Source organism: Xyrauchen texanus, chromosome 49 (assembly GCF_025860055.1).
Source record: "Xyrauchen texanus isolate HMW12.3.18 chromosome 49, RBS_HiC_50CHRs, whole genome shotgun sequence".
Classification (NCBI taxonomy): Eukaryota; Metazoa; Chordata; class Actinopteri; order Cypriniformes; family Catostomidae; genus Xyrauchen; species Xyrauchen texanus.
The window spans coordinates 9,913,011-9,926,215 of NC_068324.1; the positions used below are offsets into that span (position 1 = coordinate 9,913,011).

General features: G+C 36.9%; 1 protein-coding gene across 10 annotated transcripts in view; it reads left to right on the top strand.

The window, feature by feature from the left end:
- LOC127640413 (liprin-beta-2-like) overlaps positions 1-13,205 on the top strand; it is a 67,253-nt gene that overhangs the window by 21,660 nt on the left and 32,388 nt on the right. For 8 of the 10 annotated variants that reach the window (XR_007970089.1, XM_052122954.1, XM_052122955.1 and 5 more), the window contains exons 4-5: positions 7,715-7,801; positions 9,772-9,885. Coding sequence is in view for 9 of the 10 variants with exons in the window: in XM_052122954.1 (XP_051978914.1) it covers positions 7,715-7,801; positions 9,772-9,885 (201 nt within the window). In the remaining variant the exon portion in view is untranslated. Of the gene's footprint in view, positions 1-3,829; positions 4,325-7,714; positions 7,802-9,516; positions 9,613-9,771; positions 9,886-13,205 lie in introns of those variants that run through there. The other 2 variants (XM_052122962.1, XM_052122964.1) reach the window with 2 other exon arrangements.

Here is a 13,205-nt window from a genome sequence, read left to right on the forward strand (position 1 = left end):
CGACTGCTAGACTTGGGCATTAGAGGGGTTGGATATCTTTTTGTTCTTACATGCCGCAACTGGCCTGTGTTTGTGTGTAATGTTTGTTGACGATGCAGCAATGCATGAGGAATGTTTGTGGACAGTTGCAGAAATGCTAAAAGAGAGGTTCGTCATTCATCTCATCGCTGATTTGAGACCTGTCTAAACTGCAATAAGTATTCATATCAATAAAAAGTTAGTGCACGTGTCTATCTTCAGAGCAGTGGTTCTCAGTTGGTGGATTTGCTGAATGCAAATAATAACATGCAATTAATATAATCATGTTACGTCTCACGCATGATTGAACGCTCGAGCTGGTATGGACACGTTCAATGCATACCCACTACGACATTGATTTTTTACGATGTAAAAGACAGTTTGTGCGTACTGTGTTAATGACAAAATTTGTGTTATATGCAATGTGCGTGAGATGTTGTAGGATACAGCTGGCCTTCAGAATAGCAAAATAAATACCTGTAAGCATAACACATTTTATAAGGAAGGAAAAACTGTTGACATATCTTTTGTTGCATCCAAAAAAACTCAACAGTGTTTGCCGCAAATTCATCTGTCACTTGAAAATATGGCTAATACTAATACACTATTTAGCCCAGTGGTTGTTCCATGTGTTAGGCTGGTAAATCACACTTCTGCTGTTGTTTACGCATTTACTAAATTGTCAAATTTCGTCTATATGTTGTGTTTTACTGCAAGTTTGCAAGTTTTACTGAGCGCATTTACATGCACGTTCTTACAATGACAACACTAATAAGCTGACAACGTGTGAGGTCATGTAAATGCTTTTTTTGGGGTAAGCTCATAAACAGTTTAAGCATAAACCAATCGGCACATGAAGATTTTTGCTCATCATGCATTCCGATTTAGTGTTCCATATAAACATATTTACTGTGTAAGTAATCCAAAGTATATAAATGTCGTACGCATGCCTGTTTACATTTTGCTCTCAAAAGAATAATCCGATGATTTCAAATCTCAGGTAAATGTCCATTTCTTACATTATTACGTTCTTAAATAATTTTTTGGGAATAAGCTTATATTTGATAGTTATCAGTGTATTGGTGTGCATGTAAATGCATATGATGCACAATACGCTCACTATTGTTTTTTGTTTGATTTTAAGGATATTTTTGTCTACTTTTGAATGATAAACAATTTTGGTACTGCAACCCTCTACGGTCATGTTGGAGAAAAAATCGCCATTGGCTAGTACATTTTTGTTTTTACTCACCAGACTTTTGACTACATGTAAGCGTAATGCAACTGAAAAAGATATTAAGCAAACCAAGAAATGCGGCCTCTTCATATACTGTGTATGACTTTAGCAATATAGTATTGTAACAGTTCGTGGAAACGAGGATGCTGAGGCCGGCTTGACAAAACACATAGACATTTATTGTTGCATTTTCAGATCAACACACTACACACAAACAGCTTGACGCGTCTCTCTCTCCCCTCTGCCGCTTTCTCCTCTACTCCTGCCTCCCTCACTGGAACACAAGACCGTTGTGGCACACAGGTGAAAGTCATTCACACTTATCTTCCCAACCTCGATCTGCCCAGATGCCTTATAATTTTAATCATATTTTAGCTTTTTAAAAATATACAAATTTCACATTCTATCTATTTATATGATGTCATGAATTGGCATTTTTAAGAATGATTCAAGCTGTTGTCACCGATTGAAATTTCATACAAATGTTTTACAAAAAATTCACTATATTCACAAACCTAATAATGCCGTGCTGATTTTGATTTTGAAATTTGGCTGACGACTAATTGTCAAACAAATAATTGAGACTATGATAATGAATTGCCTGTTTTAGAGCAAGACCCATCATTGTCTGTTTTAGGTCTTTCACGAATATGACGATTTAATTGTCATACAAAATGTCACTATGTGAGCTTCATGCACACAAAAAAGTAATTTATTCAAATTTAATATAATAAAATAAGGGTGTATGATTTCCTTTTCTGGCTTCAAAAACAAATGACAATCAAATTGAAAATATAAAAGTATGCATCTTAAAATTTTGTAATTATCAGTATATTTCTAAATAACTAAAATATATCTCTTTATTTTTCAGATTTTTTCTTAGTTCATTTTACGTTTTCAGGCTTTTTTTTGTATTTATTTTTTTGTAACCCAGCCAACCTGTATAGCTATTATATTATATTATATTATATTGTATTCCTGCCTTAAATTCTTCACTTTCACACATTATTTTAAGGCTCTCCAATTGACTCACGAGCCCTTATTTCTCATGAAGGAAGACTTTGAGATTCTGTGTCTTGCATTTTATAATCATCCACGCTGCGGTTCCACAAGATGCTCAGAGTTCAAGCAAGACACAAACACGTTTTTCTGCATGCTCAAGAGACACTGCATGCAGGGAAAGATGAGGCTAAATCCAGCTTCATAATCGCTTGCTTTTTATTCAGTAAAAACCTATCGGTGCTTTGACACTACGCAACTGAATTCACTGAGTGAAATGTTAATATTAACATGTTAATATAAATGTTACATTTTAATATCAGTGTCTAAAAACAGACATATTTAGGCGCATAGCATTAAATTTACTTGCATATTCATAATGTAGAGAGCTGTACTGTGTTATGTCACCACTTGATCCAACTTAATATCTGGGTCTTGAGCAAAAACCAGTTGAGATCTTCTGGTTTAAAAAATGGACTTGTACAATAGGTGTCTTTCTGCTTGTATTAAAATATGTCTTTTCTTGTTTATGTATGCATGTGCATGTTTGCATGTGCGCATAGTCTGTGTTCATGTGTGTCTGTCTGGTGTGGCTCCAGCTGTGCAGCTGTCAGGATCACAGGCCTAGCCAGGTACAGCACTGCACTTCCAAAGCTCTGGATAAGTTGCGTGCTACGCTAATAAGACACAATCGGCCCTGCTTGATCTCAGATTTGAACCATTAATACTACATGATAGCTGACATAATCATCTTATCTCAGCCTCCAACAGCATATTAAGTCTTACAGTGGAAAATATCCCTGGCAGCATGTGATATCACCAAAAAACAGCACTGTAGAATGCAAAATTTTTCTGTGTGGAAAATAGTTCACTCCAGCTGTAGTAATTTAAAGGTTATGACAACAGTCCCTAGAGCGAACCTATTCCCCACTCCTCCATATAATCCACAAAACACTCTATGACACAAACAGGAAATGCTCTAAGCAATGCAATACGAGAAGATTGTATAGTGAGATGAGCTCGTTGAACTCACTGTCAAAATATGTACCGCATTTACAGAAGAAGAAAACTCCTCGGCTGTTAAAAAAGTACTTTTTTATGCATGCTAAATACCCAAATATATGACGTAGTAATAAGAACCGCCAACTATTATTTACTAAATGTACACATTGTAAGCACGAGGAACAACTTCCTTGTTGTGCGCATTAACTGAAACAGCCTGTGCATAGCACCATTGTAAAGTCAGCATTGCAAGATTATTGACAGAACAGGCTAGTTTGTATCTTTTCTGTTCCTTTATTGTCTCTGCCTCTATGTTTGTCCATTTAGGAGACAACTGGACAGCAGGGTTTATTGTAAAGTTAGAAGGACACATTTGGAAGAATGGATGTCTTCCACAGGAAACAGGGTCTTCAGCCTAATGAGTTACAGTCTTGAGTAGAAACAGATGGGCGAGTGCTGAAAGACAGTGTGCCTTTAAATATCCCTTTTCTCTCTGTGCGTCTCTCTCTCTTTCTTTTTCGTGCTTAAACAGAGTCACTGGCTTTTTTCAGTTCAGACTTGAATTGGGACTTAAACTTAATCACAGCCACTGTCTCACAAAGAGAAAAGGGAAAGACCATAAGGTTAAAATAGAGCGGAGGAAAAGAGAAATGATTTGGCGAGAACTACAGAGAGAGAAACTTTTGCATATGAAAGAGAGAGTTTCAGTGCAAGCAGATAGAAGGACAGTGCTGGGTAGCATGTAACGGGAGAAGAACTTATGGAAATTATGTTTTGCATCTGACACACACAAACTCATTTGTTGTTGAGTTGGCTGGACAACAGACACGGGGGTCTCGAGCAGACGTCTGGCTTTTGAAGCAAGCTTTGTGCAGTTGTCTAAGCATGTTAGGAGTCTTCGGCAGCCAGTATAAGGAGGAGGAGTAGCTTGTGGTGCTGTGAAACAGGCAGAGTCAATGAAACTCAGTGCTCAAATCTCAGTGTCTCCCTCATAATAGTGGGTAGAAATGGGCCTTCAGCATGGAAGAAGAAATTGACTTTTATAAGCATTTCACCTGGCTCAAAAAGGTAAGCCGGGCTGTCTGCGTATATAAAGGTTTTGCCTTTGCAATTATCTTTCCTTTTCCATTTGAGTGTTTATTAAATCCAAGCACTCAGCTTTATAATTCCATTTTCTTAGTGTTTGTTGTTGTAATAAGCAGATTTTTTTGACTGTTAAAATGTACATTTTGTCAACTTTATTAAGATGTGTTGTGCTGGTGTGGATGTACATTGGCACCTAAAAGTATTTGTTGCATTAGTTAAGAAAATATCAACCAACTTTTAATCAACTAATTCATCTCAAGGTCATTTTTAGTGGATGTATGAAGTCAGTTCCCCTCAAGTTCACACAGGTGTCCTAGCAGAGTAACCACAGGTGTCATAACATTAACCATGGATATGTTACAGTAATGTTCGGTGACCAGAAAGTGTCCAAATACTTTTGCTTTCATTTTCATCAATGCCTCTTCAATATTGTTTTAGAATTTTAAACCAACTTCTTTTAGTGAATTTTTTTTCTTTAAAAGTGTGCTTACATTTATGCATTTGGCAGATGCTTTTATCCAAAGCGACTTACAGTGCACTTATTACAGAGACAATCCCCCCGGAGCAACCTGGAGTTAAGTGCCTTGCTCAAGGACACAATGGTGTTGGCTGTGGGGATCGAACCAGCAACTTTCTGATTAACAATTATGTGCTTTAGCCCACTACGCCACCGCCACTGCTTGTGCTGTCTTTCTTAAAAATAAATGCCAATTGTGTTATAATGCAAATATTTATGACATTTATACATCTTTAAGTGTGGCTTAAGTGTCCAAAATGTTATTTGTGGTTACTGTATGTATATTAGAGAAACAAATGGCACCCGTTTTTAGAATGACTCAAGAGTCATCAGGCAGTGTTGTGCAGGTTTGGATGTGTGCCGGGGCTCTTGTGATTTGCAATAGTACAAAAGCTCTTTTTATACTGTTCTTTATAAATGATGCTGAGCTCATGCCCTTGAATACAAACAAAAAAGCTTTCTGTGACACAATACTCAGTACTTTGTGTAGTAAATCAAGCAGTAAAATTCAATTTGAAGGTGGTGGTGTTACAACGCCAGTGTGCACAACTGTTTTTGAAGGCAAGAGGCGTTGAAAGCTAGCACATGCTTGTCACAAATGATGGTTTTACAAGATATTGAAGGAATGTGGTTAGCTTGATATGGGGCAGGTATGTGTAACATTTAAAAAAGAATACCTCTGAATGGGCACCTTTGCTACAAATCTTTTACATTCCAAAGGATGAGAGAAATGACAGTAATTATGGCACATGTGGAACAGTAACAAAGCTAATAGAAGATGAATGGAGTGTATTACTGTATTACAGGGAGGGGCTGTATTTTAAACCTCTTAATAATGTCATACATTCTTAGTCAGCGGGGTAATAATGATCATGTAGTTTCTTCAGAGTTCCTATGAAACCATTTCAGGTCTTTTCAGTTCTGCAATCATGAAAAGAGGGAAATTCCAGGGCTTGTGGGATGTCTTGCTATAAACACGTCTCTCTGGTGGGGTAATAAATTGGATTGGTGCTTTGAAGCAGTAGTTCCCAACCCTGGTCCTGACTGGAGTATCCCCAACACTGCACATTTGGGATGTCTCCCTTATCCAATAGGCCTGATTCAGTTCATCAGCTTGTTATTAGAGGCTTCATGAGCAGAATTGGGTGTGTCAAGTAATGGCGACAAAGGGTGCGCACCATTAAGAAGTGATCATCCCTATGCCCTATTTCCTTCGTAGTCTTTACAACCATCGTTAAAGTTTTGGAGGGCTAAAATGTGTGGGGCTGAAAAATAGAGGCATTCGGGGACTCACATTTTAAGTAATTTTTTACTGGAAATTCACTTTGAAGTGCTCTAACAGCGTGAATATCATGATTGCTATTCCTTCTAAATGCCCTTCAGGGGGTGATTTCTCCTGTTTGGAGTGCAGGGAAAATATGCAGTGTTGGGGGTACTCCAGGACCAGGGTTGGGAACCACTGCTCTTGAGCATCATAAATCTCAATGTTTGAACTTAGTACTCTAAAATTTAAGGGAGCTCACTGTAAATTTAAAAATGTGGTTGAATTGGTGGTTTAGTTGGTACTTAAAATCAAGGTGGTGCCTAAGCTAACACCTGCAGTGACATCCTATTTTCATTACTTTTTTGAGCACTTTAATTTAAAAGTGTAAAATTTGATGTGGACCTGGTTAACCATCTTCCACAACAAGGCAGTAATTTTGCATACAATGTGGCAAAAAGCAAAGTCAATCACTCCAAAAATTATGTTTGTGTACTATTAAGTAAAGTGTAATGAAATTAAGTTTCCTGAACTTACATCAAAATAATGTTCACATTTACTCACTTGAATGAGTTAAAGGTTCATAATTATTGTTCAAGTCATAGCTCAATTTTTAATAATACTGTTTAAGTTAATTTTGGGCTCCTCAGGTAAATATAAAATGTGGTCACATCCAAACCCTTCTTTCTCATAAATGTTACCCTAAGACTAAAAGAACAAAGGCCTCAAGTTGTGTTCAAACTTGCTCTAAACTGAGCAATTACCATGCAGTGAAAGCTTCATGTCCGAGGCCTGAGTCCTTCATGCTTAGCCCTATAACTCTGCCCTCCTCCAGACATAAGCTCTAAAAAGAGAGCTTTATTGTAGCATTAAGATGTAAGTGACAGCAATGGATCATTTAGAGTGGAGTAACAGTTACTTTTTTCATTGTTATTTTGACTTAAAAACCTTGTGCAAATTACCTCATTCATTTGTAATCTCTTTTATTGTGTTTGCATTAAAGTGATGTCAGACCTGTCTGTTTAGAACTGTTCGTTTTCACACCAATGTGCCATTTAATACCTTTTGAACAACACTCATTTGAGACAGTTGTTTACTTTTCTTTATTTGAGTTTACTCCACCATTGGCAGCGATCCATTCATTCTTAAAAAAGTGGAAGAACAGGTTAGTTCCTCCCCTTGCCATCCCCCCCATTTACTTTCATTTTCTGTCTGTGTGTGGCTCAAGTTTTGCGATCTGAAATGAATGTTCCCACAAAGACAGAATAGGCTGAAACAACCTACAATTTGGGACTTTTTGAGAAATCCTCATAAGGAAAAAAGACATAAAGGTACCAGATAATGTCTTAATTAACCCTCAGAGACCCAAGCATTGATACTGATGATTGAGTTTAGGAAGCTGTTACATGCTATTTTTGCCCCACCAAACTACTGTTGTGATACAGTTACCAGATACTAATTCTAATAAAAATTGGTATCATATAATTGTTTAAACAATTGTAACAATTCTGTTAATAAAAAATATCCATTGGAAGTCCCTGCTATAATATACCATACAAATAAATTGTGTGTGTGTCCACGTGTGCCTCCACAGGTTAACCTCCAGTCCTCCAGCAACAATGAGACGTATCAGGAAAGGCTGTCGAGATTAGAAGGAGACAAAGAGTCTCTGGTTCTCCAGGTGAGATGTTTCTCTCAGGCCTTCAAGGCATACATTAGCTCAACATAATAACCTCAGTGTCAACACAATGAGATGACAACTAGCCAACATGCTCGTAAAAACCTCACAGGGTCAAACCAGGAGACTATAATGTCTCTGTGAAGGAAAGAGACATGTGACACCTCTGTGCTCCAGCTAGCTGCCCTGTCTCATGCATAATGGGACAGTTGTAGGTCACATACCTATGAGACGATCATAATGGAAATGTTAGGGGGTTGATGTTACTCAACACACAGCAGCCACCACAGTGTGTGTTTAGCCATTATCATATTAAAGGGATCGTTCACCCTCATGTTGTTCCAAACCAATATGACATTGAACACAAAAGGATAATGTGATAAATGTGTGTGTTTTTAATGTAGCATTGTTTGTTGTATGGGTAACTGTGTTAAACTGGTGGAACTGTAACCATGCTAGAGCTAGCTTGTGTTTAGCCACAGTTCACTGGCAGCTGTTTCTTTGATTTGCATAGAGAATCTGTTTTCCGAGGTACTGTCTTTAAAACTGCTATATTGAGGCAAACACCATGGTGGAAAAAATGTCGTAGAGGTTTGTAACAACACAAGGTTGTTTTTCAACTGCATGCATAAGGGCACCAAACAAATGCAAAAATATCTACATTTCTAGATTCTCAGTCACTGTTATAATGCTAAGATGTCCAGAGTGCATTGTAGCACATTGCTTTATGGTTGTACGTGTGTTCTGGGTGGTTATTAGGTTGCTTTTTAATGGAAATGTTCACCCAAAAATGACAATTCTTTCATCATTTACAGATGTGTATGACTTTTTCCTCTGCAAAACATAAATGAAGTGTTTTGGAGTGCTTCACAAATGAAGCACTCTAAAAAGCACATAATGGCAGCATAAAAATAATCCATAAGACTCCAGTGAGTAATTCCAAATCTTCAGAACTGATATAATAGGTGTGGGTGAGAAATAGATTAATATTTAAATCCCTTTTACTATAAATCTCCACTTTCACGTTTACATTCTTCTTTTTTGTTTTTTTAGCGATTTGCGTTCTTCGTGCGTATCGCCACCTACTGATCAGGGCTGGTCAAAGCTGGAGATTTATAGTAAAAAGGACTTAAATATGTATCTGTTTCTTGCCCACAGCTATCATGTTTCTTCTGAAGACATGGATTAAATGTCTGGAATTGGATGGTTAACTTTTATGCTAACTTTTTGTGCGTTTATTTGGTTTGAATGTCCCTTAAGTTAAATTCTTACGGTTAGGGGCTTTTAAAAATAGGGCAATAATAATAATAACAAGCACTGAAAGTTTCCTAAATGTCCTTATCCCCCATCCTCCTTTGTTTGGATGAACAGGTTCTCCCACCCAACTCACGCCATTGGTCAAGCCAGAGTTTCACGTGTCCGACCACTCATGCAGAGCAGTGTTTAAAAAGTGCCACAAGTCATCCTACAAATGGCTTACTTATTATTAATGTATGATAGGAGAAATTTGACACTTCACCTTTAAGAATGTAGGTTGTTTAGCTTTGTAAAAAGGTACAAAAGTTGCCATTCAACATTTGCCGCCCCTCTTGCACTCTGATTGGTGGATTGCCTTGTGCTCTAAAACACTGATAAACGTGATTGGCTCCTTAAGCCTTCAAGGTGCTCTACTTATCCTTTTACCTGTCCTACTGGTTGGCAGTCCTTCAGTTGGTTTTGAACAAAAGAGCACTTTCAAAGCAATTGCAACACTTGCTCAAATGTCGGTCTACACTACTGAATGGCAGTTTTTAACATAGCAATCCAGGTTTGAGGTAAATTCCTCTGCTGTGTTTACACGTTGGAGTTGGTCGTGTGTTGCAATCGTCATTAGCATACCTGTAGGAGGGACGTGAAAAGAAATCGCAGGAAGAAGAGAAAGCAAAGGAGAGGGCAGGTTTCAGGTTAGTCTGAACGTTGTCTGTTGGTTTCAGGTGAGTGTCCTCACTGACCAGGTTGAAGCTCAAGGAGAAAAGATCAGAGATCTGGAAAGTTCTCTGGAGGAACACCACCATAAACTCAATTCTACTGAGGAAATGCTCCAACAGGTAAGAGAGCATACTCAATATTTTCAGACTTTAATCCTCATAATCTGATTTGAGCTGAACTTTTCTGTATTTATTGTCAAATATTCTTATGTTGCTTCTGTTTGAGGCTAAATGCAGCCCAGCAAAACACATTGTAGAAAAATATAATAAAACAAATCTAATTTGACAACTGGCAGGATTAATTTCATTTGATTTAAATTCTTTGCAGTTAGCAGTGTTTTATATGACGTCTCTTAGACCTCCCAAACAGAAGTAATGTAACATTTTTACTGCTGGACATGTGATGAATGTTGTCAAGTTGATATTTTGTTTGTGATCAGTTCTTTTAAGAACATACTCTATAAAAGGAATGGTGGCTCAACCTGATATTTCAATGATAAATAGGCCTATGTTTTTTCACACCCCAAACAGATCATGAGGTTACATAGAAATCAGGGAAATAGAAGACAGAGAAGTTTAATGACTGACTCTTCTTCATGCTGGTTTTGCTATTGGACTAACTCAGTCTTGGTGCATGTTGTCAATGTGTACTTGCTTTATGAATGTAGGTTACTCAGTTCAAACATAATTACACCTAGTGCATACTTTCAGATCCAAGCGCATTTGACTAGACCAAACCAAGACATCATCTATGTGGAATTGTTTGTTTGATGAATATACAGTATAGTAATAGCAGTATAATGTGATAAATGTGTGTGTTTTTTAATGTAGCATTGTTTGTTGTATGGGTAACTGTGTTAAACTGGTGGAACTGTAACCATGCTAGAGCTAGCTTGTGTTTAGCCACAGTTCACTGGCAGCTGTTTCTTTGATTTGCATAGAGAATCTGTTTTCCGAGGTGCTGTCTTTAAAACTGCTATATTCCTTAAGCATTGCCAAGAGATACCGCAGTAATAGTTACTTTTTTGTGGGTTTCCATTGTAGGATATGAAAAATGTCATGTTTTTTAGTAATTGCTGAAACAAATTCACAAATATGCTCTGAAAAAGTGCTTTGGGTCATTGGGACAGATTACAAAGGTTATATGATTAACAAGATGGAACGTTTCTTTTCACTTCAGGCACATTTGAAAGTGGAAACAGTCTTTTAAAAAGTTTGTTTTGGGTACATTTAATTCATCTAATAAGTGTACAATTTATTATAGAAAGTATATAATTAGATAACTGGTATTGGAATACCAATTGAAGTTAATATTTATTTTGCCATTCCATACAAATTAATGTCAATTCTGTGAGAAGTGGCCACACATAGGAGCTTTCATTGTGTGCATGTTCAGGATTCCATAACAGAGCTTCTATGCCAACAGTCATATAATGATTGAATGTCAGAGATAGAGAGATAGAAGGAGCCCTCATGTTTTCCCAGCTTGATTGGACAAGTATCATACCATAGGTCTTTGTTGGCTCCTAGTTTCAATTTGTAAAACATATTTGCCAATTTTGCAAGGTTTAGATGTAGCGCTAATTTCCCAATGGTCAATACTTTTTACGTACACTTTAAAAGTTTCAGTCAGACTAAAACGATAATTGCTCTTTTTAAACTGTCACATAAACACTTTAGACTGACCTAAATTGTACTGTCTGATTTTTGCAAAGTAAGACATGAATAATTTGATTGTAGCTTGGCTTCGCCCAGGTTGCAGTGTCAAGCATTTACCCATGTTTCCATTGATCATGATATGAGTTTGGGGGTTGTACTTGCTTGGTTTGATTTTTGGAGGTTTTACTAAAAAGGGGAAGTCATAATGTGGAATAGGAAGGGGAAGTGCATTTTTTGAAATCTTAAGTTAGTGTATCCGTGGTGAAGATTCAGATTAATGTAATGTTTAATAATTAGGCCCAGATTGAATCTGCATTTTTTTTTTTGCATTTTCTGATAATTAAATAATCACACATGACAACCCAAACATAAAATGCATTTTGAATGCAACAGTAAAATGAACATTTTGGCATAAATTACCCTCATGTTGTTTCAAACTAGTATGACTTTCTTTCTTATGCAAAACACAAAAGAAGATTTTTCAGTGAATACCTTGGCCCGTCTTTTCAGTGCAATGCTAATGGATTTGAAGGGTTTGTTCACCCAAAATTGAACATTCTTTCATAATTTATTCACCTTCATGCCTTCCAATGTGACTTTCTTCAGCAGAACTCAGTAGGTCCTTAAAATTCAAGTGGACGGTGATCTGACAATTGAAGCTCCAGAATGAATGTCTTCTAAAGTGACACGATACATTTTTTACTTTTTATGTATTTTTTAAGTATAAAGCATTGCTTCCGGTCAGCAGCGGTATGCACGTGTGACGTAATCACGTTGGCATGCTCATGCGAGGACTGACGCACGTGCCACACACACGGAAGAGCAGCACTGTTTACAACTGATTAGGAGGAACGTTGTAAAGAAGCTTAGTTGGTTTTGGTTTAGATCTGTATTTGTATCTGCTTGTTTACTCACAATGGTGCGTTTGTGTGCTTATCCTGGATGTCTCAAGTGAGAGTAAAACATGAGATTATGTCTTTAACATGCCAACGCGAATTTGTCACATGAATGACCATGTGAACTCAGTGCTCTTGTGAATGCTTATACTGCTGCTGACCGTAAGCAATGGTTTATAGATTAAAAAGTTCTTAAATATGTATTTTTTTCACACCAAAAGCGATTCACTCTTTACAAGACATTAATATAACAGCTGGTGTCATATGGATGATGTTTATGCTGACTGTCTGCTCTTTTTGGAGCCTCATAAGTCTGATCACCATCCACGTGTATTTTAAGGGCCTACTGAAATGAGATATTTTTACATTTTTCTTCAAATGTGTTCTCCTGAAGAAAGAAAGTCATACACACCTGGGATATAATGAGGGTGAGTAAATGATGGGTGAACTATCCCATTAAAGCTTAAAAAGGACCGATGTATATCATAAAAGTATTCAATTTGTGCATCACATTCCAAGTCTTCTGAAGGCTTATGATAGGTTTTGGTGAATAACAACCTGAAATTTACCTTGCAATTTTTCAGTGAAAATATTGAAGGCTGTTGCACGTTCATGAAAACTACTGTATGAGAAAAGTTAATTCTGTTGCATAAAAGGGTCGAGATATTAATAAAAAAATCACCTTTTGTGTTTCACATACAAAATAAATACGTTTAGTAAATTATGTTTAGTTGTGAAGTGTGAATAATGGAATGTTAAAAACAATATATCAGTCTACCTTCAATGCAATACTGTGTTATTGTTTTTTCGTTTTTTACATACCATGGGAATACTATGATTTATGAATGTTGTAATCATTCGGCACCATAGTATTTATCAAAGTGC